This window comes from Anopheles nili, chromosome 3 (genome assembly GCF_943737925.1).
Source record: "Anopheles nili chromosome 3, idAnoNiliSN_F5_01, whole genome shotgun sequence".
NCBI lineage: Eukaryota > Metazoa > Arthropoda > Insecta > Diptera > Culicidae > Anopheles > Anopheles nili.
This window is the reverse complement of record NC_071292.1, coordinates 38,269,842-38,293,452: the sequence shown is the minus strand read 5'-3', so window position 1 is coordinate 38,293,452 and position 23,611 is coordinate 38,269,842. Positions and strand designations below refer to the sequence as shown.

Here is a 23,611-nt window from a genome sequence, read left to right as displayed (position 1 = left end):
AAGACAATGGATGCGATGTGCTTGAGACGACGGCGGCACTTAAATGGCGGTCATAAAAAGTGTCACCATGAAGTTATGGATATTTTCTTTACCCATCGCAATGTGGTGGGTGCTTTCAACCGAGAGATACGAGGAAGCATTCGTCATTTTTGCTGGCAACCGTGTGATTCGGCACGAATCGGTCACGGATGCGAATAAATGCCAATCAATTCTAAAGGAAAGCAAAGCATCGAACAAATTCTTTTTTGCGTCCATTTTAAGACCGTAAGCGATGTTTATCACAACAAAAAGACTGCGCTACGAGCAACGAGTTTTTGATAATTAATAATGTTTGCGTTGTGAATGCAAAAGTTATCTCGACCAACAAAAAAAAAACAACACACAATCGCGGTCAAAAAAGAAGACTTTCAGACTTCGGCCTGACATTGCACGAAAACGAATTAAATATGACTTACATAAAGCACTGTACCACGAGATGAATGAACGCGTTCATGAAAAGCACCATCGCTGCGATGCGTGGAAAAATAAAGGCATAAAAGCGTGTGACATTTAAATTGCTCCAACAAAACCACGTGGACGGTAATGGAAATCAAATCCTTGCCGTGGTTCGTTTCCCTTGCGTTCGCGGCTGCAAAGCGAGCATCTCCCTGCGGCGAGTTCGTCAATTTGAGTTCAAGGTTTGACGTTTTTGTCGTCATTTTTCAACGCCTGTACGACCGTAATGTAGAGAACTGCCTCACCCGATGCTGATGGTTGGGTCGTGGCTGATGTAGCAGCCAACCGCACGGAGGCTGGCTCGAGAAAAGCGAATAAAAAAGTCCTCCTACCGACCAGCCGAAAGGGGGCAATCCGCTCGCAAGTCGTGAATCCCACTTCTAGAAGCCCCCAATACGTACAATGGGACGCGCCGTCTCTGGTGGGGGAAATATTGCTTAATCGTGCGTTAAAGAAATTAAAGAAAGCTCTCGGTACCGCGCAGCCGTGCGGTTTATGTGCAAGCTCAGCACACCGTGCTGCTCGCTGGTTGTGCTTCCCTTCCAACGCCAGCAACTCGTAATGACGGTTGAAGCATTATACGGTGTTATGGACGCAAATGGGGATAGTAGACGCAAGCGGGTTGTTGGGTATGCGCACGGTGAAAAAAGGGCAAAAAATACTGTAATGAAACAACGTTACTGTCCGTTCGACTCAAGCAACTCCTCAGCCATGAAAGGCAACTAAGGAACTTTGTCTTGAGCGTACGAGTACGTGTTTGGCTGATCGGTGTTGGCAGAGAATACCGGATAAGTTAAGCTACGAATTAAGGAGAATCAATTTCAACTAGCAGTTAGCGCATGCATTTCAAACTGTTTGAAATATTTCACTTACAGTGATTGAAAAAGAAGAGCGGTTTCTTGATCAATAAATTCTCATAAACCGGTTCAAAGTACTACTTACTTGTACATCAAAACAGACTCAGTAGGCCTCGGTCATATTTGCACGAGCTTCCCAAAGACACTTATCAACCCAAAAGCGGCAGAGCTGCACTGCGCGAGCTTTAGAAGCCCAATAAGTAGTAGCGCGGTAGTAATTTGTAACCCACCGCAATTTCTGCAGCAGTCCACCAGCATTCGCGCCATCACCAATACACTGACAGGAGGTGTACTATCCAGCGCGCGGCGTGTACATGTTGGTATCGGTTGCGGCATTCCGAAAGGCTCCTGCGAACGCGCGCGCGCTCGCTCTAAGTCAGAGTCGCCATTCAATTTCGCGGGTCTTGGTGATCGCGCTACTCAGAGATCGAGGTTTGTCGTCGTCGTCGTCGTTGTGGCCGATGATGGGGAAAAAGCAGCATGAGTTGGACTTCGAAGTGTTCGCAAGACGTCCGCGGGACCAGTTTCAGAGTGAACGTTGAAGCGCGCACACGCAACGTGGTGTGGTTCGTGTTCGTTGCGGAATTTGTGTTACCTTTCTGGTTTGCAATAACCTTCACACCTATTTTGTTGCTGTTGTTATTGTTGTTGCCTCCGTTCGTTGGTCCACTGATACACTGCTGCGGACACCCGCTTCGATCCGGCTGCTTTTCACTAGTTGGTGATTTGTTTTTGTTTCTCCGGTGCCCTTGCCTCACTCGGTTATGCTCTCCTAGGTTTCGATCGAGCTAGATCATAGTGCCGTGATAGTGCGCGCTTTTGAGCTCCAAAAAATTGTGGTAGCGAGATGTCGATCAGATAGCTAGTGCAACGACGAGAACGTGGTGAACGCACGCGTGGCGAAGCCGTTACGGGCGCTAGCTCGAACATCGAGTGTCTTTGGCAATCGCCACTTGCCATCGGCAACACGGACAAACTGCGTGTGTCACGTCGCAGGGGACAGCTGTGAAATGCTGCGGATTCGAAAATAGAAAATAAATGTTCGATCGTACCGGCGATCGGAGCCACGAATACTGACCCATTCGATGTTTGTGGCTGCGTAAGTTCGCTACCGTTGTGCAACCGTGGCGCACCCACCATTCAGAGACACTTTCCGCCCGGAGCTACCGTTTCCTGGACTGGGGGTTGGAAGCTAAACAGCACGCTTGTAAAGTTGATAAATATTTAACCAGTACAGCGGGCGGGCGTGTGAATGTTTAAAATCAGCTGCAGCAGTAGTTGCAACAACAGCAGTTACGGTAGTCGCGCCTGTGCAACCCTCTCGAAAGCTCCGACGCCTCGTGCAAGAAAACTGTCCCACTCGAACCGTACAACGGTTTTTGGTTTTCATTTCATCGCCACTTTTAAAAGCTCCACAGAAATGGTGATTGTTTTGTTGAGATTTCGCGTTCGCGTTCAAAAAGATTTCGTTCGTTTTTTTTGTTTTATTTGCGTCAAGACAAGTTCGTCGTCGTGCTCTCGGGGTGTGTGAAACGTTGTTCGTGTGCCGTGAGATAGAGAGAGAGAGAGAGAGAGAGAGAGAGAGAGAACGAGGGTGGCCCTTGTGGGGAGATCTACAACGGCAAGAACTGTTCCGAACGATTGCGAGGCTTCGGCTGGCTAGAAAACTAGTTTCTGCGAGCTAGCCCGCGATCGCTGATTGCGGCGAGCTGCGTTCCCACCCGGGGCCACATGATGCAGTGAGGCAATAGCATTTATCTCTGCACCCCCTTGATCCCGTGACCCGCGCTGTGAGCTCCTGCAGTGCCTTCGAGGTGGAGCCGCACGACAACCTCGTTTACGACCTTGCATTTGACCAACAACACTGCGCGAGACAGGGCTCCATGGGAAACCGGTCCAACGGTAGCGCGACCGGAAGGAGTGTTCGGGTGGTGGAGCGAAGGGTGGTGGTGGATGCCCTCCACATACCACCAAGATTAAAAGGCTATTCTCCCAAAAATCACCGTCACCGTAATCGAACACCGCGACGCGATTCGGTTCCGACGGTTTTGACAATAAAAGACTTGCGCGATACGGCAAGCGACGAACGCCGTGGTGCTCTCCCAATTTGTTGCCCATTAAGAGTGGAGCATGTTTGATGGTTGTTTCACTTTGCAACGGGGGTGCCATTGCGCAAACGTCCTCCTTTTACGTCCACATGGGACGCTTAGCAAGAGAATGCAAGAAAGCGCGAGAGTAAATGAATTAGTTCGACATTAGTACTACCGCATTTGTATGTTAACGAGCGCTCGAAATATCGGTGGGCCCTTTTACTTTCTGGGCTGTATCCCCGTTCGGGTGGCAATGGTGAGAAAAGCCACAATTCACCATTTAAATGGTACGCGGGTTGTTACAAAAGCAAGGGGACCTCATGATCGCTGTTACGACCGATGATTTGTGAACGTGCACTTCAATCGAAATTTCATATTGAATAGTTTCACTGCTTACGGAAACTTTACAGACACACACACACACACCATCCGGAGCCGGAATTTTGCCGGAGAAATGACATTCGCTGAACAAAAGCCCCCAGAGCACATTGTAAGATCGATCGTGCGCCACCCCGTCACTCGGCTTTCGGTTTTTCTTTGTTTCGCTTAGTGGACGCGTTTTTTTTTCTTGCTCATTTATGTCCACCGTGCTCTCGCTGCAACAGTGTCGTGCAATAAACTTAAAACACCGATCAAGACAGCGCGGATTTTTTTTTATTGTTTGTCTCGCTGCGATCATTCAAACGGAACCCAACGCCCGGATAATAGAGCCAGGAAAAGCAATTTAAGACGGCATCACCGGGGCACGTTTGGAGCCATTTCCTTCGCTCGTGTTTTTCTCCACCCAGTACTACACACGGGGCTGTGATCGGTGCGATTGAAACGATCACCATTATAATCCTTGAGACGTGGCAGGCTTGGGTGCAATTAAGTAGCTTGTTCTAGGGAACCGCCGCGTTGGGTTTTAGTTGCATCGACCTGCCAATTAGACCCCTTCTTGGCGGGGCGTCACTCGTCACTCATCATAGCCCAGGACACGTTCTGATCGAGGGCCGATTGGGTGTGTCCGACGGCCAGTTTAGCCCTTAACGTTTAGCCTAGGCTTAGCCCAGGCGGAACACTTACAACCTAAACACTGTGACCTCAGCGCGAGCAAACCTGCCCACTAGCCCCTAGGTGACTAGTCAAGCCGTACACAGCGCTTGGTTGCCTTCAGCTGAGGTGACCTTTCCTAGATAAGCCGCGCCATTTTCGAGAGCTAATTGCGATGAGGACCAAAGCAAGTTTCGAAAAGGATGTCGAGTGAACGACGGCTGGACGTTGCTGATTTCTTTTGCTGCCAAAACGACAAACCGTACCACACTTTATTGGCGCGTATAATGTGTTGCTAATCGTTGATTCGTTTTCACTTCTCGTCCGATGTGGACGAGCCGGTGTAACGCGAAAACAACAGAAAACATCCTTCGTGGCAAAATGCATCGGGTCGAACAGGGCGGGGAAGGCAAAGGCTTTCCACGGCTGCCAACTGCAACTGCAACAGCGAGTGGAGCCGCCGTAACGGCGGGTTGGATTGCAACAAAAAAAGAAAGATGAACCGAAATGAAAAGTCCAACCAAAGAAAGATGCACCCACCGCGAACGAAGCAGCCGCTCTTGGTTGGGTGATTTTTATGCTTTCTTCAAATCAAAAATCCCATCTGCAAGCGCGCACCGATCCGTCCATCGATCGATAGGCAAAATGGGTGTGATTTGTGCGCCCAGCTGGCCACAGTTGAAAGCAGCGTGTAGCTCGTCGATGGCTGCCACCGTACAGCAACACCACCGCCAAAGACCACGGCGCGGACTGTTAGCCTAGATATAATTAATAGAAAGCACGTACGGATCGGCCGGGAGATGCTGCCTGACGTGAGTCGAGGGTGGCGAAGGCAGCACTAGAGTGCTCTAATTAAATGCAAACGATGCAAACGAGACGTTTTGCTAGCTGCGTTCCTCCGATGCGTGGTGTTCAGCCCGGCGTGTGGATCAGCATGAAAACAACCATTACTGTCCGGTGGCGCGGTTGTTCGAGAAGCTACGATTTTGGGCAGCGATGAGTGAAACTTTTCTCTTTCTCGCCAGGTTGTCTTGGCTAGAAAGTGTGCGCCGGAGCTTGCGGTAAAATAACACCGGATCGAGTTCTTCTCACCGATGGTGGACACGAAAGCGACATCGGACAGCGTATCAGTTTGCACGCGAGAATCGGATGTCCCAATCACCCGGTGCGGAATTCTTGCGATTGCGAGCTGGTCATGCATCCGATCCGATTGACCAATGCAATGGCATCTCGGCAGGCGCTAGTCCGCGCCAAACGCAATAGGGATTGGCTATGCGGGTGACTGGCCTCACGCCCCGAGTATGCCACAGGTTCTTGTGACATTTGTGACATCTGTCACAACACAGCCGTGGCACTCTTAGTGGCCAAAACGGCGCAAAAAAAAACCCAAGCCACCACGCTACGCCACGCGTTCTCTGCAGACTCGGTGCGTGTAGCGTTCGAGTTTCATCACACGTGCGCATTTGGTTGTCAGTTGGTTCGATTCCGCCCCATCGCCAGTGCGCTCGATGAGTATACAACTTTTCGCAACCCCAAAACCCGCGCTAGTGTGCCATTCGATCGTGTCCCGCAACACAAAGATATTGGCGTGATCGTGAGGCAGAGGCTGCGAACGAACTCAATCTCTCTGGGGCGCCCGGTTTGTGCCGAGACGAGGCGAGAAAACATGGCGCTGTGACCTCCGGGCGCAACCCACCACACACCGTTCGCTCGGTGCGTGGCTTGCCTATTGGCTAATCGACATTTGAGCCAGCTCTCGGCACCGAAACAGGTTGCTCTCGAGGCGTTCGCAAAGGAAGAAGAACTTGCGTGCGCGCGTTCGAATCAGCGAGGCGACACTTGAACACGTGCCACTCGAGGCACGAGAATCCGTATTCGAGACGGCAAGGTGGAATTTGGCAACCAGTTTGACAGCTCACTGCCAGGTAGTGAGTGCATCTTCGAAACGCTCGACGAGCTGCGTTACTCATGTAACGCATGTAACGCGTGCCGTTGCGAGTGATGGTGTCGCAGCAGGCTACGTTAATGCACGTTTTTAGAGGGCTGTTTTCTTTTGAACCGCACTAAAAGGCACGTTTTAGAACGAAACGACCGATCGCGCCGGAATTGTAGCATTCACGGCATTCCGGTCGAGGTTCGGGTTCTTCTTTGTGGCTGGTGCCCAACCGGGCAAAGCGTACAAGGTGTGGAGTTGCATAATGGCGATCCCTTGAATCGTCGACCGTGCTCGATGGCGAACGGCGAATTCCGTCCCCGGCTTGGGTAGGTTTTCCTCTTCGATAGGACACTTCTTCGCCGGTTTGGCAATCGGGTACGGCCGGTCCGTATCGCTCGAACCCGTTTTCTAGCGGTGCGATCGAAAACGTGACATTTGCGCGACGGTGGCCGGTGGCTCTGCGCTGCGTCTGTTGCAATTTTGTTGCGATCGGCTGTTGTGGGGTTTTTATTTTTCGCCCATGCCTTCAGATCGTCCTCTCACACGGGGGTCCACACATGGGCTATCCAAAAATATCCGTCACGCGGTGGGGATTGCGGCCGAAAGCATTATTCAACGATCGAGCGATACAGCGATCGGCGAGGCGCTATCAGTGACGATTCGCGATGTCAAGAAACGAACCTGGTAAACACAAAACAAAACCTCCAGACGACCTTTTTCCCGTCTCTAGTGACGACTTCCGCGTTCTACTGGTATCACTTTTCGAAAGCATAAACAAACATCTCGCAGCGGGCGAAGTTAATGGCACGGCAGCTCAGACCCGATCTCAGTCCGGCACAGAACTGGTTTCCCTCGGAGAAGGGTATCGCTTTTCCGGACTGCCTACCCTCAGGCCATGGTGGAATCGGAGGCGGGTGGGTTGCAAGGACCGATCGATCAACTCATTACAGCGGTCGTCCATGAGATAAAATGGCCACCAACCCTTGGAGAGGGAAGCGATTAAGCGCAAGCGCCCATTTCCGATCGCCACAGCTCGGATAGTTGACATAGCTGGTTTTCAGGCGAAATTTTACACACTGGCGTTGACCGTATTTCGGTACAGCATTAGACGCGTGCTCAACATTGACGACGCACGTCACGCACGATCGCACCCACTGAATGGGACGCTTACGACGGCTTCGGTCAAACCGTGCCAATGTCCCAAAGGTCGCGTGCTGACAGAAAAGAGGAACCAGCAGGCGAGCATGCGTAAATGTTAAGCAAAATTAAACCCCGAAAACCTTCCGGACGATAGGATTGCAAGGTCGTGCGCGATGTCGAATCGAGTGGCGGGTGTTTCGAGTGCGCGAGTGAACGGCAACGTCGTGTAAACAAAACTGGAAGCGAGAAAAAGTGTTGCTGGACCAACGAATCGTCGCGAACGCGGACCGTACCATAAACAAGACACCCTTGGTACAACACTACACTCTTGTGGTACTCCTCTGCGAGAACCGAGGAAATCGAGACAACGATATCCTGGATGCTTGGCATTCTCGTGCATCGTCGTGTTCCAGTTCCTTTCACCGTCTCTCTATCTCTCTATCTCTCTCTCTCTGTCTCTGTGTTTGATCCCTCAACCACCGATAAAGCAGCGAAAGCGATCGAATAAATAGTGCCAAGTGTTCCCCCTAAGTGCAGCAGACAGGATTCGATTTGCAAATTCCAGCACGGCACCCTCCGTTGCAGTAGTGCGCCCCGTGCGAACAAACAAAAACCATGTACGGCAGAAGCAATCGGTTATGCGCGAAACTGTCCAGCGCGTTCCTCCGCAAGTGGTGTAAGTATACGAATTTGGGGAGTTGCTCTCAAAACGCAAAGTCCGCAAAAAAAGCTATTGTGCTTGCTTGCGTACTTCAAATCGCTCGCCAACATCACCCGCTCCAGGATATCCGGGATGAAACTAGGTTGACTTCGTCAATATGCACCACGGTGATCGCATCAAAGAAGGCCACTTTCAGGGAAAAAGCTATCTTCCTGAATAATGCAACACGCAGCGAAGGGTTAAAACGGTTCGCCACCGTGAAAGTGTGTTTCACTTTCGGTGAGATTTCTGTGGCCCAAAAGAATTCGCAACCGTTGCATAACCGTTGCCGTCTGCACGCTGTTCACGTCGTAAGAATGGCAATGAATTAAACTCGTTCGTTCGGTTTCTGATACACTCCATCCACTCAGCACGCGTTATTCGCTTTCTTTCGCCATCGCAATGGGTAAAACCCATTTTCTCAATTTCTCCAGTTCTTCAATTCGGCCACGCCACCACACCACAGTCGTTCTCCGTGGGTCGCCGTTCGTTTCTTTGTGTCTGTCCCAGTGACAAACCCACCTGACCAAGACGAACCACTGCAGAGGGCTGGAGACTTGAGGCTCCAAGCCTCACGTGAACCATTTCAGCGAGAAAATGCTGCAGCATATTTGCATCGTGCAGCTCGCCATGGTATGGTTGATACCCTTCCGAGGAACCCTCTGACTGATGATGATGGTTGGCCAGTTCGCGAAAGTAGTGGTGCCTGCAGCCTGCGCCAGCAGAGTCGTGTACGTGTGTGCTCACCATTCGCCACGGCCAGGTGGGGAGACTCCGTCCTCCTAGGCATTAGGCTGCTGGCCAGCAACTGCTGCCTGGGTGCGAGCCATACGTAATGAATCCGGTTCCATTCCCCTGACCACACATCGTAACCACACATCGGTGTATTGGTGATCGAGGCTAGGTTAATGGAAAGAAATTACCATTGCGTAAGGGACTTTTGCGCACGGTGCGAACGAGGTAGGTCCAGCATGCCAGCTCGCTGGGCCAGAAAGAAAGCCATGTCAGGTGGATATGGCACACATCGAGAAGGAGTGCTTTCGCGTGGCACATTGGAAACGCAACACCCGTAACCCCGAAATGCGTTAGGCACACGAAATCGCACTTAGTTCGTACACACGCCCGATACGCGATGACTCAAAGCGACACATCCCGGTCGGGGTTTATGTGCGAGACCTTCTCAAAAAAAAAAAAAATAAGAAAATAAACGCCCCATGAGAATGGAGCGAAGAAAAAAAAAGCCCACCCCTAGTTTGGGCCTTTCCCACGGTTCACCGCGAGCAATCAATGCCACCACGAAGATGCGCTCGGATAGCGTTGTGAAAACGGATCATGAGATAGCAATAATTGTGTTACAGCATGGCCAACATTTAAATAAACCCTTCGCGTGTTTAAACTAGCGCGGCACAGGTTTAGTGCCAACCTTTCGCGCCCTCACCATTTGCACAACGGACCAACGGCCTGTTGTAAAACGCTGTCACCGTCTGTAAACCGTCCCGTGACGGCCCAAAGGTGTACCTTTGCGTAGCGTTTAGCTATTTTGGGGCGTTTTCTCTCTTGCCGACAAAATGCGCCCGGCCAGTGAAAATGGAGAGTTAAATCCTAAGCCTGGTGGTAGTTTTTTTGCTGGCGGAAATGAAAGTGTGAATAAAGTGCCCCCCAACAACGGTGGCATATGGCTACGGGTGGCAACGTTATGGTTTACAGTAATTTCACAATGCTTTGTTGGATTAGAGTTGCTCGAGAACGCGTGAGATTTCAGGTTTTCCGAAACCACACCAACCGGAAAGCACATTTCCAGCTAAAACTTTTGGAATCGAACGAACGAAACGCTCGCTTTTCGATATCGGCAGATCGCGATAGAGAACAGGCAGAGCTCAAACGTAATCGATTCTGACCAAAGCTTTCCCGACCGCACGACCCGGTGTGCCGTAGATTTTGGTCGAAAATTTACATACTAATGCGAATCAGGTTTATGGCTCTCGCTGGTATTTCCTGCTAAACGGCGATCGTGGCCAGGATGCACCTTCTGAGCAAGACAACGTAAGGTCAAAGACCCGCAGGTTTTTGCAGACCCACAGCAAAGATCGAGCGGTAACCACGAATAGGGCGCGATTGGGAAAATATAAAAATATCTTCGCCTGCTTCGAAGATGGCCGCCCAAAGCCACGGCGTCCGGTTTGGTTGCGGCTTGTTTTTTTTTGTTGCGATTCGCTGTCGTCGTATTTGCGAGACTACGCAGACCGCTCCGGGAAGGTTAGAGCCATTTGAAGGATAATTGTGATGGCGGCCATCTCAGGGTCAGGCACGGACGCGATATCAATTAGGCAAGCCTCAGCTCAGAAGCGTCGCTGTCAGTGCGAGGGTTAATGATACTGACGTTGCCAAGCACCATTAGCCAAGCGCTCGAGCTTTTAATGGTGTGCGACAAGCAGCATTTGATTTTTATTACGCTCTTCATTATTTTTTTTTAGTTTGTTCGTAAACATTTCGCAAAACCCTTCGCGTTGAGAAAGTGCGCTCAGAATGTTCAATTGCGCGAGGCGGTTTTTTTGTTGTTGTTAGAACGATACTCGATAGCAACGAGGCGACACGTTGGCAAGGCCAAGGGGATGATTAGCGTTTGCAGCGATACAGCCATCATAGGAGGCCATGATGACTGGCCGTTGGCGAGCGTGAATGGCCTTTTGAGCGGATTAATGAGGATTAATTTTGAGCGGATGCCCTGTGTACGGTGAAGAAGATGCCAGTTGGATGGATGTGGTTCTTTCTTCCACCCAGACCTTGACGGTCACAGGATGTTGCTTAGAGTTTGGTTTTCTCTCTTCGCGTATGGAAAACGATCTCCTTCCGCTCTGTGCCAACGATATGCGGTTACATGATAGAGAGAAAAAAAAACGAAACAACAAATAAACCCCACATTATCCCATGATTTGGCCACAGTTTCTATGACCTTAGAGTTTTCGTCGCCCACTTTTTAAACCGGCTTGTTAAACCCCATTTGGTGGTCATCGAGCATGGCAACAGCAAACAACCCCGGCGCCGTCAAATGGTGTATTTTCTTCGTCTTCCTCTCGTTTTTGCTGTCAACGCGTGCGTACACTAATCGGAGGTCGCCCGCTAAAGCCACACCTGACACCATTTCCGAATCCGCCTGTCAAGCGAGCCCGCGTGGAAGCTGTAGAGTGACAATTTAAGGACGCACCTAACACGGAACGCAGAAGCCCGGGACAGCTCGAAAACGGGACAGAAAGTGAAACCGAAACCGGAGACAGGTGGCGTACGCACATGTACGCTCGGTTACAAGCAAACAAACGCACACGCGCCCTATTGCGCCACCAGCCACTACCAGCTGGTGAGGTATCGTTTCGGAGCTAGGTTTTCCCACACCATCAGGGCCGGTGGAATGGCCGCTCTGGTCGTAAAACAATGGCCCCGGCAAAGCAGAAGCTGAAGTTTCTGCCGCGTACCATACTCGACACCCCGCGAAAGGTTTTAAAAGCTCGCCAAGCTCAGGCTGGGTGGGAATTTTTCTCAGCTTTTCACCACCTCAGCCACCCCTTAAGATGGTCGGGGGAGTTTGCGGGCCATTTGTAACCTACCTACAATAGCAATATGAGCCGAGAGCATAGCGAAGGCCGGCGTGGTTTTGGAGCCACTGGAAAAATGCGTGCCACAAACCGCTGCCGTACTCACCGACATAAGCGTGTTGCATCACACCCACCGTACCGGCGCGGCTGTGCCAGATGACCGGCTAACTCCGGGTTAGGTCATCCTCCTCTAGCGCACCCAATCGCACCCAATCGTTTGGCTGATGGCTACCACATCCACAGGGAGCTGATACAATCGACGCGAGGAAGATCGCAAACGGAACGCGATCTGGCGGATACTTTGCTATCGGCGATTGATGCATTTGCATTTACAGAGCGTGCGCGAGACCTAGTTGCCCTTAGCGGTGGCCTCGTGGTGATCTTGACCTTCCGCGACGTGAACACTTACACGCGCCAATCAATCGCCCCTTTAACTATCCCCTTGGTGCCCGGGTCAGGTGTCCGCCGATCGATAAATCACACCGGGCACCTCGATTACCTCGGCACGTTTGCACGTTGCAGCAAAGATGCACCACATCCGGGACCTAGCCTCCTGCAGCGCTTAGCTAATGCGCCGGTTTTTCTTTTGCACTCGTTCACAGGGTTCGTGATAGCGTTCGCACTCAGCCTGCTCGTGCTTGGTGCTCTAGTCACATTCGGATTCACGGCCTTCATCAGGACGATCATCGATCACCAAGTGGCGCTGAGGGTAGGCGGACAGTCCTTCGGTTGGTGGTCGCGGCCACCGGTAGAACCGATCATCAGGGTCTTCGTGTACAACGTCACAAATGCGGACGAGTTCCTGAACAACGGCACCAAGCCCATACTGGATGAGCTGGGCCCATACGTATACGTGTAAGTACTCACCGTGCAGCAGAAGTGATCGCACTCGAGGCCTGAGATTGAAGCCGTTTTACGGATGTGTACTATAGGCTGCTGCTTTGGTAGAGCGCACATCCAGCATAAGCCCTGCGGGGGTTGAGTAAATTTTTTTGTTGATTTTTTTATGCTTTTTTTTTGTTCATTATTGTAACGTCACACTCAAGATCTCGTCAAACCATCTCGTACTGCTCAAGGTTAACGAGGCAGGAGCGGTGAATAGGGTCACTTTTCTTCGTACACTCGATGAATCACTACGCTGCTTGAGAAGGTGTATCGGAATCACGAGACACCCCCGTTTTTTTCTGTCGAGCCACATTAGTGTGCTTTAATAGCCAGCGAACAGGCCAGGCGTCATCAACGGCGGGTTTAACCTTCATTTAAGATTCCACCGGTTTCGTGTGTGCGATAACAGCTGTACCACTTGAAAAGACGATCTTTGCCTGTTTGAACGATATAGTTTGTGATCCAACGTGTGTGTCACGCTGATCTGGCTCACACTGGTTCGGCGAGGCGTAGTGCCTTGGGATTCGGTGAGGTATCAATTCCTGGAGCCTAGGATTTGCATAGATCGAAGGCCGAATTATGATGGTGAATTTGAAATTATGCGCGATATTATGATATCATGCTCTCGGACGCAAAGTTGGTCAAACGGTATGCTTACGCACAGGTTTAGGACCCGGCAGCTACTGCGTGTTTCAAATGCAAATGCAAAGCAAAAATAAAAAATAAAATAAACAAATGAAACACAACCAAAACGGGACTTGTAGGTCGGTCGCCCCGCTCTAATGTGTGCGCTCTCTGTTGGGCTTTTCTCTTGCTGCAGCCAAACGTGGGAAAAGGTCAACATCAAAGAAAACCCGAACGGCACCATCAGCTACAACCAGAAGCGAGTGTACATCTTCAACGAGGATCTGTCGGGCGGGCTCGAGGATGACGTTGTAATCGTACCAAACATTCCGATGCTGAGCGCCACGTCGCAGAGCAAACACGCCGCCCGGTAAGTCGATCAAGCAAGACGATGGCAAACAACACCGCCCCAATAAACCGTGCCCGATTGCTCCACGTGCTCACTAACGCCCGAATGCGGCTGCTTGCTCACTTGGAACAGGTTTCTGCGACTAGCGATGGCGAGCATCATGGACATCCTGAAGATCAAACCGTTCGTCGAGGTATCGGTCGGCCAGCTGCTGTGGGGCTACGAAGATCCACTGCTGAAGCTAGCAAAGGACGTGGTGCCGAAGGAGCAGAAGCTACCGTACGAGGAGTTTGGGCTGATGTACGGCAAAAACAGCACCTCGAAGGTGAGTCAGTTTGCCGATGGGCAAACAGCGTCGAATCGATCGAGTGCGATCGTGGCTATTGTGTGATATCTTCATAATAGAAAACGCAAACGTAACAATGGCAGTGGGGATGGTGTTCGGACCACGTTTGGTGTTCGAGAGCACGTACTTACCATGCCGCGGCCGCGTAATACCCAACACCCTTTGGGTTGTTTGATCAGTCCAGACGATCGTTCTGCGCCATCACCACAGGCACTCGGGCTGTGGTGTGACGTCATTAGCTTGACATTTGTAAAATGTAAATGATCAAAACCACTCGTAAGCAGTAGGATTTCACTTCCGTCGTCGGTGCAAATACGTGTTGATGAGTGGTAAAATGTTTCAAGCCTAGCTGCTTCAAATTGAATTGTTTATCCCCCAAGACGAGCAACGCTTGTAAAATGATCATGATGCTCGTATAGGTTTTGCAACAAACAAAAATTCATATCTCCATAAAAGAGCTAGAAGAGAAAGAAAATTCAAATCACGAAAAGCCGGCTTACATTTCTTTTCTCTACTTCGTTTATCAAGGACACTGTGACTGTTTGGACCGGTGTGGATGACATTACGCAGTACGGTATCATCGACAAGTACAACGGCCGTTCGCATCAAACGCACTGGCTTTCGGAGCAGTGCAATCGGTTAAACGGAACTGACGGGTCGATTTTCCCGCCTCGCATCACCAAAAACTCGACGCTCCACGTGTACGAGAAGGACCTGTGCCGGCTGTTGCCACTAAGCTTCGAGAAGGAAGTTACCGTTCGAGGAGGCGTCAAGGGCTATCGCTTCACACCGTCACCAGATGTGTTCGCATCGGTGGAAAAGAACCCGAACAACATGTGCTACTGCCCTGCTGGGCCACCTTGTGCTCCGCACGGGCTGTTCAACGTGTCACTGTGCCAGTACGGTATGTAATATAAAGTAGATGTCTATAAGCTTTCATCATCGAGAAATAGATTTGTTGCAAGACGATTTCGGGCTGCTATAGGCTTAGAATGATTGAAAAAAGGGCACTTTAGAAAATATGGTTAACGACAACTGACCGGTTGACTGCTCTCCGTAGATTCACCGATTCTGCTCAGCTTCCCGCACTTCTACATGGCCGATCAAACGCTGCGAACTGCCGTGGAGGGAATTTCTCCGCCCGAGAAAGACAAGCACCAGCTGTTTATCGACGTGCAACCGGTAAGTGGCTTGCAACTGAATGCTTACCAGTGTTGGGACGACTACTAACGAGCCTAATCCCAAACAGGATATGGGTACGGCGTTGCGAGCACGAGCACGAATCCAGATCAACCTCGCTGTTAGCCAGGTCGTGGACATCAAGCAGGTCGCTAACTTCCCGGACATCGTCTTCCCGATTCTGTGGTTCGAGGAGGGCATCGACTCCCTACCGGACGAGATCCTGGACCTGATGAAGGTAGCGACGACCATTCCACCGCGGGCCAAGTTCATCCTCACGATCGCCCTGTTCGGTTTGGGCGGGTTTCTGTTCGTGGTGGCCGTCATCTGCCTCGTGCGGAAATCGCACCGCCAGAGCACGCTGCACCTCGAGGGCTCGAACTATCTGGCCACGGCGTCGGTCGATCAGGCCAAAAAGAAGGCGAAGATGGACAGCGGCATGAACAGCAAAAGCAACTAGGCCTAGCTTTACGCGTGGCTTACCATCGCTACCGGTCATGGCTTCTTCGCTAGGCCGTTCGAGGAACCGATTTGGTGATAGCACTGGTGTTTAGCGAACCACTACGAGACTTAAAGGATCAATACGTAGGATATATGGGCCTGATCGCCATGCCGAGGGAATTGCGGGGGCACTGAGAACGACAGCAAGCGGCAATACGCTCGCGTTTCCTGTCAAGCCACACGAGGGACAAAACTAGGGTCTAATTTGTTGTGGGGTAAATCATTTGCTCAGTTCTTTGCACACTATCGAATAGAGATAAAACAGTGGTTGGAACGCGTCCCAGACCACCGTACCATGAAGTTAAACGCGTACTGTGTCAAAAAAAAGCACTCATTCGAATCCCCTTTCAAGACCAAGATGTGTGGAAACGATCGTATATTGCCAGCCTTAGGAAGCCTTAGCAGAAGAAACACATCACAGCGGGGTTTGCTGTCCAGTACGCTTAGCGTACGGTATGGAGACAGGAATGTACCGAAACCATTCCACCTTCTATTATTTTATGTGATTTATACAAAAAAAAGGGAACGTTGTTACTGAGATACATATGCCATCTAGGGTAATGGTTGCGGCCATACATCAGGCAATGTCTAGAACGAAGCGGCAAAAGAAGGACCAGCACGTCGAATAAAATTAATCAGCCATTATAACGGATGGTGTATGTGTCTTAGCTTGGATACGGCTACTACCTCCGCTGCAGGCGGTAGTGTGAAGACAGGCTTTAGAGTATAAACGCCAACTTGCTTCAGTGTACCGTATTCAAGGGTTTGTACTTATAAGCGCACGTGAACGTATAATTCAAAATTTTAACTACCTTTCATACTACCCAAACAGAATACAATGCACGGACGGTGTGCCTAGCGATTAGAACGAAAATTGCGTAGAAAAATACTCCGTACGAGACGACAAACAAAAGCGAATACGATCAGCTAGCAATCATATCACGGCAGATAAGGTTTTGTGTTTGCTCTGTTTGGATGTAAAATGCAGAAACTAGGACAAAAACACGACCCACTCGCACTCAGATTGGCGCGGATCGTGGGATCGTGGCGTCGCTCTACTGGACTCATTGATGCATGCTTCAGTTGCCAAATATAAATGTACTTTCTTTTTCTTTCTCACCTGCTCGCTACTGGCAAAGCAACAATCCCTTTTACAACCTTACACCCGTACGTAGTGTAAAATGTAATATGTTAGCTCGTAAGTGTATAAATAGTACGGTGGCTAAGGTCCGGTGGGGATAATATTAGATTCACGAACAAACGAACACAAAAAAATACAAATCGGGAAAGGTTTGAGCAGGACACCATATGCAAACACTCTTAACAATAAGGCTTATTAAAGCAGGCAACGAACCCGTGACATTCGATAAGCGCTTCGATGCGAGTGGTGGGTACACATTGTATCGAGTAATTTAGGATTGACTAGAACGAATCGACAAACTAGGCACGATGTGGCTCTGTTGGGCGAGTAGAATATCTAGAAATTTATATGCATCACATTGCAGGCGCCGAAGGTTACAGTGTTACTTTTCTTTTATGGAACAAAGTGGAAAGAAATAAAACATAAAAACACAACAATATACGCGATCGTGTTTTAAGTCTCAACTAAGAGTGATCTTTTTACACCAGCACAAGGGTTATGTTTTATGCGGAAACTATTGAAGTATAAACTCTATTCTTCTTGAACCGAAGCGTTTCGCGTTCACCGGTGAAAATTGTTGAGCTAGTAACGGAAATAAATATTTTTGCAGGGAATGAAGAATAAAGGGGAATGGAAGGAAATAAAAAACAAAAAAATACTGCACTACTGAAAAATGTGCAACATAAAACACCAGCAATCGAATCTAATGCAAACTTTTCTAATGAAACATAATTTCCAAAATGGTAAAAGTGGTTTATTTACCTGTAATCGCCATACTAAAAACCACTTTGCCGGCTATTAGTTGTACATTTTTACCAGCACACTGCATCCTTAGAGCTCTGTGGTTGGGCAAAGCGAAACCGATTCATGTGATCTCCGCCCATGAACCGCGCTGCAAAAATACACACATACGCTACTCCTTCTACTCTCTCATCACTGATAAGATTCGCAAGATGATGCCCGACTTCAACGTTCAACTGCCCAGTGCGTCCAAAACAAATGACTTCGGTACTCCGGTTGGTTCATTCTGCACCGATTCATTCGGCGGTGGTCAATGTTGTTGCGCTAAATTCCCCACCAAAGGGGTTCAATATCAATGGCAATTGCGCGAACGATAGTGATAACGAGCGAGGCGTACGAATCTAGAGCATAATGGCGCTCGTTCGCTTACGCAACAGCACATTCTGGCACGAATGCCACGCGGTGCTGATAAACAAAACTTTTACGTGCGCCTCTATCGTACACTATCTGCAAAGGATTGCGCTGATAATGCGATAGATTTGATTTGTGGTCTCTATCACACAATTTGGGTTGAAATACAAAATAAAGAATGTCTGGTAAAGGTGTGTCAAGCGGGAACTTCTTAGCCAACGCATGTACGTATCGTTACCAGATGATATGGTTTAGTAGAATTAATGTTTGAAACACCGTCAAAATATACTCGAAGTTCGTACTCGTAGATCTAACTGACTTTCCGACCGCGAGGCAAGAGGCATGGCTTACCACGATCGCTTACAGTTCGGTCAGTTCGACCAATCGCGCGTAGCACTGGCACTTATCAATTCATGCTGTGCTGCTTTGAGTGTTCCCGCCAATGAGGAACAATAATAAACACACCATACGTACACACAATGATGCTGGCGATCCAGAGAAACAGAAGCGGGAACGCTAAATAGTATTGATAAGAGGCATATGCGATAGTTGCGGTATTGTAGGTATATTTGGGTTTTAATCGCAATCTATAGGGATGCTCGGCAGTTCCTCACAGACAGCTAATCAGTACGTACGGTGAGTCGAATCCTGGTTCAATATTTGACTTATCTGATTTCGTGGCAGAAACAACGGACGGGATTTCAATACAATCACTGGAGCTAGTGCAGCGTGTTCGTAGTGCCGATCGGAGTTACTTTTGAATTTCCGTGGTGTAAAGATCAATTTTTCATCGGTTGCCCGAACCACCACCCGACAATCGATAGTGTTACGGTTTAAAACCTTGTGCCGTCGATGTGAATTACTGTGAACATAGAGTTTTTCTTCCATTTACCGGACACATTTCACAGACAATAGTTCAAATAATTAGCTAATATGGATGTAAAGTTGTTGAAAGCAAACAAAATACCGCTTCAGCTTCCAGTTCGCAAGCGGCATTCAAGCGCCAAAGGTAACGTTAATTATTTTCATCGTCATTGTAAAAATATGCGGCTCCAAATGGACACCAAAGCCATCCATCTATTCCATCCTTTCGAAATAAAGCACTATCATGAATATGACTTCCCAAAAAGAAACATATTACGTCGTGAATCAAGTTTATAGCTGCATGTGATGGGCATTCAGCAATTCCCATCTAGGCCTAAAAAGGGAGGGATAACAGAAACTGCGTAGTCAACTCCACTTTGCTCCCGTCATTGAATTTCGTTGAGTTTAAGTATGAGCGTATGTATTAAGCAAATTACCAAAAATTTGATTAAATCAATAAAAAGTGTACATGATTACGTTCTGAGATCATGTGAAGGCATGTGGCACATCTGGCATAATTATTCAAGCGATACATGCGTTGCACCCATGCAGAGCACAGCACTAGTACATTATCATATTTTCAGTGAAGTTCATGGAGATGTGTTATGAATGCTCTGAACATTTGCTTTACTTATCGGTTCGAAGCAAAGATGACCTTCGTAAACGCCACTATTGTTTCGATGATTAATAAGAGAATCAAATCAGACAGTTATTAACCGCTCCAAGTGTTTACTCATGCTGCGCCACGATGTGCGATAACCAACATGTGTTTGCATCGAGGTATATCGTGGAAAGTTTGAGTAATAAAAACAACAAGTGTTATGTTCATTCAGTCATTCTGCTCAAATAGAAAAAAAGAGATGCGGTATTCGTGTTAGAGGAAAACCATATATTAGCTCGACTACGCGTTATACTTCAAACGAATGGTAAACTACCTATAAACGAAACCTATTATAAACGGCAATTGTATAAAACCATGATCATTTGATAAAATGATCAATTTTTATGTTACGAAGGGTTCAATTTGTTTTCGTATCGTTATACAATTTTCTTTGGGCATTGTAATCAATTAGAGTTTTCAGAAATATGTTCAGTGTCCCTTTAAAAGATCATTAAGAAAAATATTTCATTATCTCTTTAATAGATTTGCTTCTATAAAGATATAGATTCATAACAACTCTACGACAAGATTCCATAAAACTTTTATAGATATGAAGAGATAAAAAAACTTTATCCCTTCTGTTAACTATTTCTGTAAAAAACTTGTTTGTATTTTTAAAATTTCATGCACTTTAGAAAATGTGTTGTAATTGTTTTTTTGCAGCACAATTTTTTAATAGTGACTTTATTAGATGTATAAAGCGATTGTTCCGCGTTTAATCCAAGTGTTCAGTTAAGGCTTTAAATTATCTTCCATCAATCTTCAAATTATCAGCGTCCAAATGCCGTTTGCATTTGTATTTAAAGATGTCCCAGGGATATGTGTATTCATTTTAAGCATCATATAATTCATTTCCGAATTACTCTTACGTTGGCCAACGATCAATTTCCGAACTCAAAATTTTTTATCGTTTCAGCGCTCATTATAATATGTATTACTACTGTCATTGCAATCGCGTGTTTCACAATGGGATTATTTTTCCACGTCTACAAACCAACAACCTTAATACTTGATGATCGATTAACAATGAGGCAGATTATGCCCTACTATCGATGGTGGAAGAATACCACAGACGTTCTGGTACTGCCACAAACATGCCGCAAATCGATCTTGACGTGTGATTTAACCATGCGTTTTTACTTCTCTTATATACTGACCTTTTATGTAGGTTACGTGTCGAATATTCATCTTCAATGTCACCAACTCCGACCGATGGTTAGAAGGCTTAGACGATCAGCTGCAATTGGAAGAAGTGGTTCCGATCGTTTACCGTGAAATGCTAGAGCATGACAATGTAACATTTCATGAGAATAATTCCACGATGTCGTACGTAACTCGAAGGAGCTTGGTATTTTTGCCTGACCGCAATGTTCCAGGAATACTTAACCGAACCATCGTAGTGCCCAATATATCTGTACTAGTAAGTAAGTTCTCATATTTGAGATCATGAGTGCAAACATAGCGGTAAGCTCAAACTACTTTGTAATTTCGTAGAAAAATTGATCCATTTAACAACAATCATAATCAAAAATAATTTTTAACAAGTTACAAATCTTGTTTTTACAAAAGAAAAAAAAACAAACGAAGAAAGTAAAGAAGTAATTTGTATCGAAGCTGCAATACCATAAAAAACCATTCCTAGTGTTGCCGTTAGTGCAATCATATAAGCAAGCGCTTGCACTTATGACAAAGTGAAAATTTTTAACATAAAAACAAATACAAAGTTACAGCATATAATTTTAAAATATTACTTATTCATTTCTCCATCAGTCAGACATACTTAGCAACATATTTCATGGTGTTCTATTATAATTTATTTCTATTTATTTATTTTTTTTAATTGTATTCCATACAAATGGAATTACCTCTTTTAGGGAGTTGCAGCGAGGATGGAAAATTACAATTACTTCATGAAAAAAGGGCTCAACTTTATATACTCCATATCTGGTGACACCGTCTTCAGTAAGATGACAATTTATGATTATTTATGGAATACCCGTCCACCATTTTTGAACAAGGCTAAGACATTCGTGCCCGGCATGGTACCATCGGAAAACGTGGGCATCTTAAAAACGGTACAAGTCTCTTCCCAAACTTTTTAGCTTTTTGGCTCGATCCTTTCACACTATGTTACTGTTTGGCTTAACATTTAGATGTACGAGGATCACGAAGAGCACGTGAATGTGCGTCATGGAAAGCGTTACGGCAACGATCAGTTTTTCATGATGAATTCCTATGAGTACGAACCGACGGTACCCGGCTTCAGTCTTGCCAATGGTGATTGTTTTGCATCGATTCTCAACTCCTCCGAAGGTGCGACCTATCCGCAGAATTTGAATGAACAGTCGGTGCTACTCTACTGGCGCAAGACCCTTTGTCGGGCCGTACCGCTGTATTTCGAGCAACGAATTCAAAAAGGTCCTCTTACAGGATACAAATACGCGCTGCCGGACGATTCGTACGATCGTTTGCCTAATAGCTCCATGGACTGCTATAAGGGGCAGTTCGGTCTACTAGAGAACGGAATGACCGACACCTCAAAGTGCTCTCATGGTAAGTAAATACGAACAGGTTCTTTTAAACTCTTAAAAGCTCCATGAAGCTTCTTAAATGTACAATTTTCAAACAAAACGTTCCTAAACCGGTGCAAGGTTAAGACAATCATCACAATTTAAACCAAATTATACCGAGTGTTTCGCTCGGTACACCACACAATCGCTGCAACCCGCCAAAAACAAACCCGCCAATTAATAATCTCTATAGACAAACGAACTACACAGCCACAAAGCAGGTTTTTCGTCGCACGAAAGGGCAACGGGGGTATAATAGGACTACGCCAACACGAAACGAGCCAAAAAGAGAACGAAACATTGTGCAAAGTCTGCTTACGCATGCACAACACGTCTGCTTACGGTACACGATCCACTAATGGAGCTAGGAAGGATTCGCTTGGGTTTTGCGCCAAAAAGGGTGTCAATGTCGGTGAACGGTTGTTATGTCTTGCAATCCGGATCTACTCACAAAAAGCATAGGTTCGTTATCTTTGCATTAATTTTGTCACGCGACGTTGAGAAGAATCGCAGGCATTATCATTACGAAGCCATGATAGCGATCATGGCGCCAACCAAACTTAACCTATTCCAACGAAATGCATTCAGCTATTTTGATTCTTCTAGCACAGTGTAGTAATGTATTGGAGCAGCCACATGTAGATTTTATTGGTGTAAGCATCTTGCTGCAGCTTATGTAGCTAATGCTCATCAAAATATATTTTTCCGTTTCTTTAATGAAATAGCTGACAGTGGCATCTAAATTACAAACTTTAAACAAACGCATCTGTAATAAAATATGTACAAAAGGCTAGAAAACGATATGATCGGAAGCAGTAATGCAATGTTGTGAAATATGCTTTATTTTTTGCAGACGTACCAATCGTGGCCACGAGCCCACACTTTTACGCGCGCAACTTCTCCACCGCTCATAAAATAGCCGGCATGAAACCGGACCGCGAGCACCAGCATAGCTACGCGATCGTGGACCCGTCCTTTGGCATTCCGCTCGATCAATGTGCACGCACACAAACAAACCTGGCTATCCCAAAAATCTCCGGCTACTCTTGGGAAATCGAACGCTTCAGTGAGATGATCATCCCATTGTTCTGGATCGAATACGTAAGTCCTGTAATGCGTAGGATGAAGAAAACAACTATGCAACTTACCACGCGCCGTTTTCCATAATTTCCTTCAAATCCAAACAGCATCAAAAAGAGCTGCCGGCATACATCGTGCGAACACTGCAAGCCTTCTATGTGATACGAGACATAGAACCTTATCTGCCATACGCGTTGTACCTGTCCTTCGCACTTTTGGTAACGGTAGCCTTCCGGGAGGCAGCGGGATATAAAGTTAAAGGAAACGCATCCCCAACAAAGTACACGAAGCAGCACATTGACAATCTGTAGCACACATTTTGCATTGTTAGTAGTACATTCCACACGCCATCGTCACACCTTCTTTCCCATGCTTAGTGATAATAAAGTACAACGCGTTAAAATAAAAACGTGCCATAT

General features: G+C 47.4%; 2 protein-coding genes across 2 annotated transcripts; both read left to right on the top strand.

Moving 5' to 3' along the window:
• The first annotated feature begins 1,924 nt into the window (after positions 1–1,924).
• Positions 1,925–17,296, top strand: LOC128725728 (scavenger receptor class B member 1). Its single transcript, XM_053819494.1, has 8 exons — positions 1,925–1,954; positions 8,039–8,226; positions 12,443–12,695; positions 13,546–13,719; positions 13,831–14,023; positions 14,573–14,948; positions 15,105–15,226; positions 15,294–17,296. Exons 2-8 carry the CDS (start codon positions 8,166–8,168, stop codon positions 15,681–15,683), a joined length of 1,569 nt encoding a protein of 522 aa, XP_053675469.1. The 5' UTR covers positions 1,925–1,954; positions 8,039–8,165; the 3' UTR covers positions 15,684–17,296.
• A 1,654-nt stretch (positions 17,297–18,950) lies between these two features.
• Positions 18,951–23,503, top strand: LOC128725730 (scavenger receptor class B member 1-like). Its single transcript, XM_053819497.1, has 7 exons — positions 18,951–19,026; positions 20,459–20,622; positions 20,711–20,962; positions 21,417–21,617; positions 21,696–22,095; positions 22,966–23,213; positions 23,300–23,503. Exons 1-7 carry the CDS (start codon positions 18,951–18,953, stop codon positions 23,501–23,503), a joined length of 1,545 nt encoding a protein of 514 aa, XP_053675472.1.
• Positions 23,504–23,611: the final 108 nt, after the last annotated feature.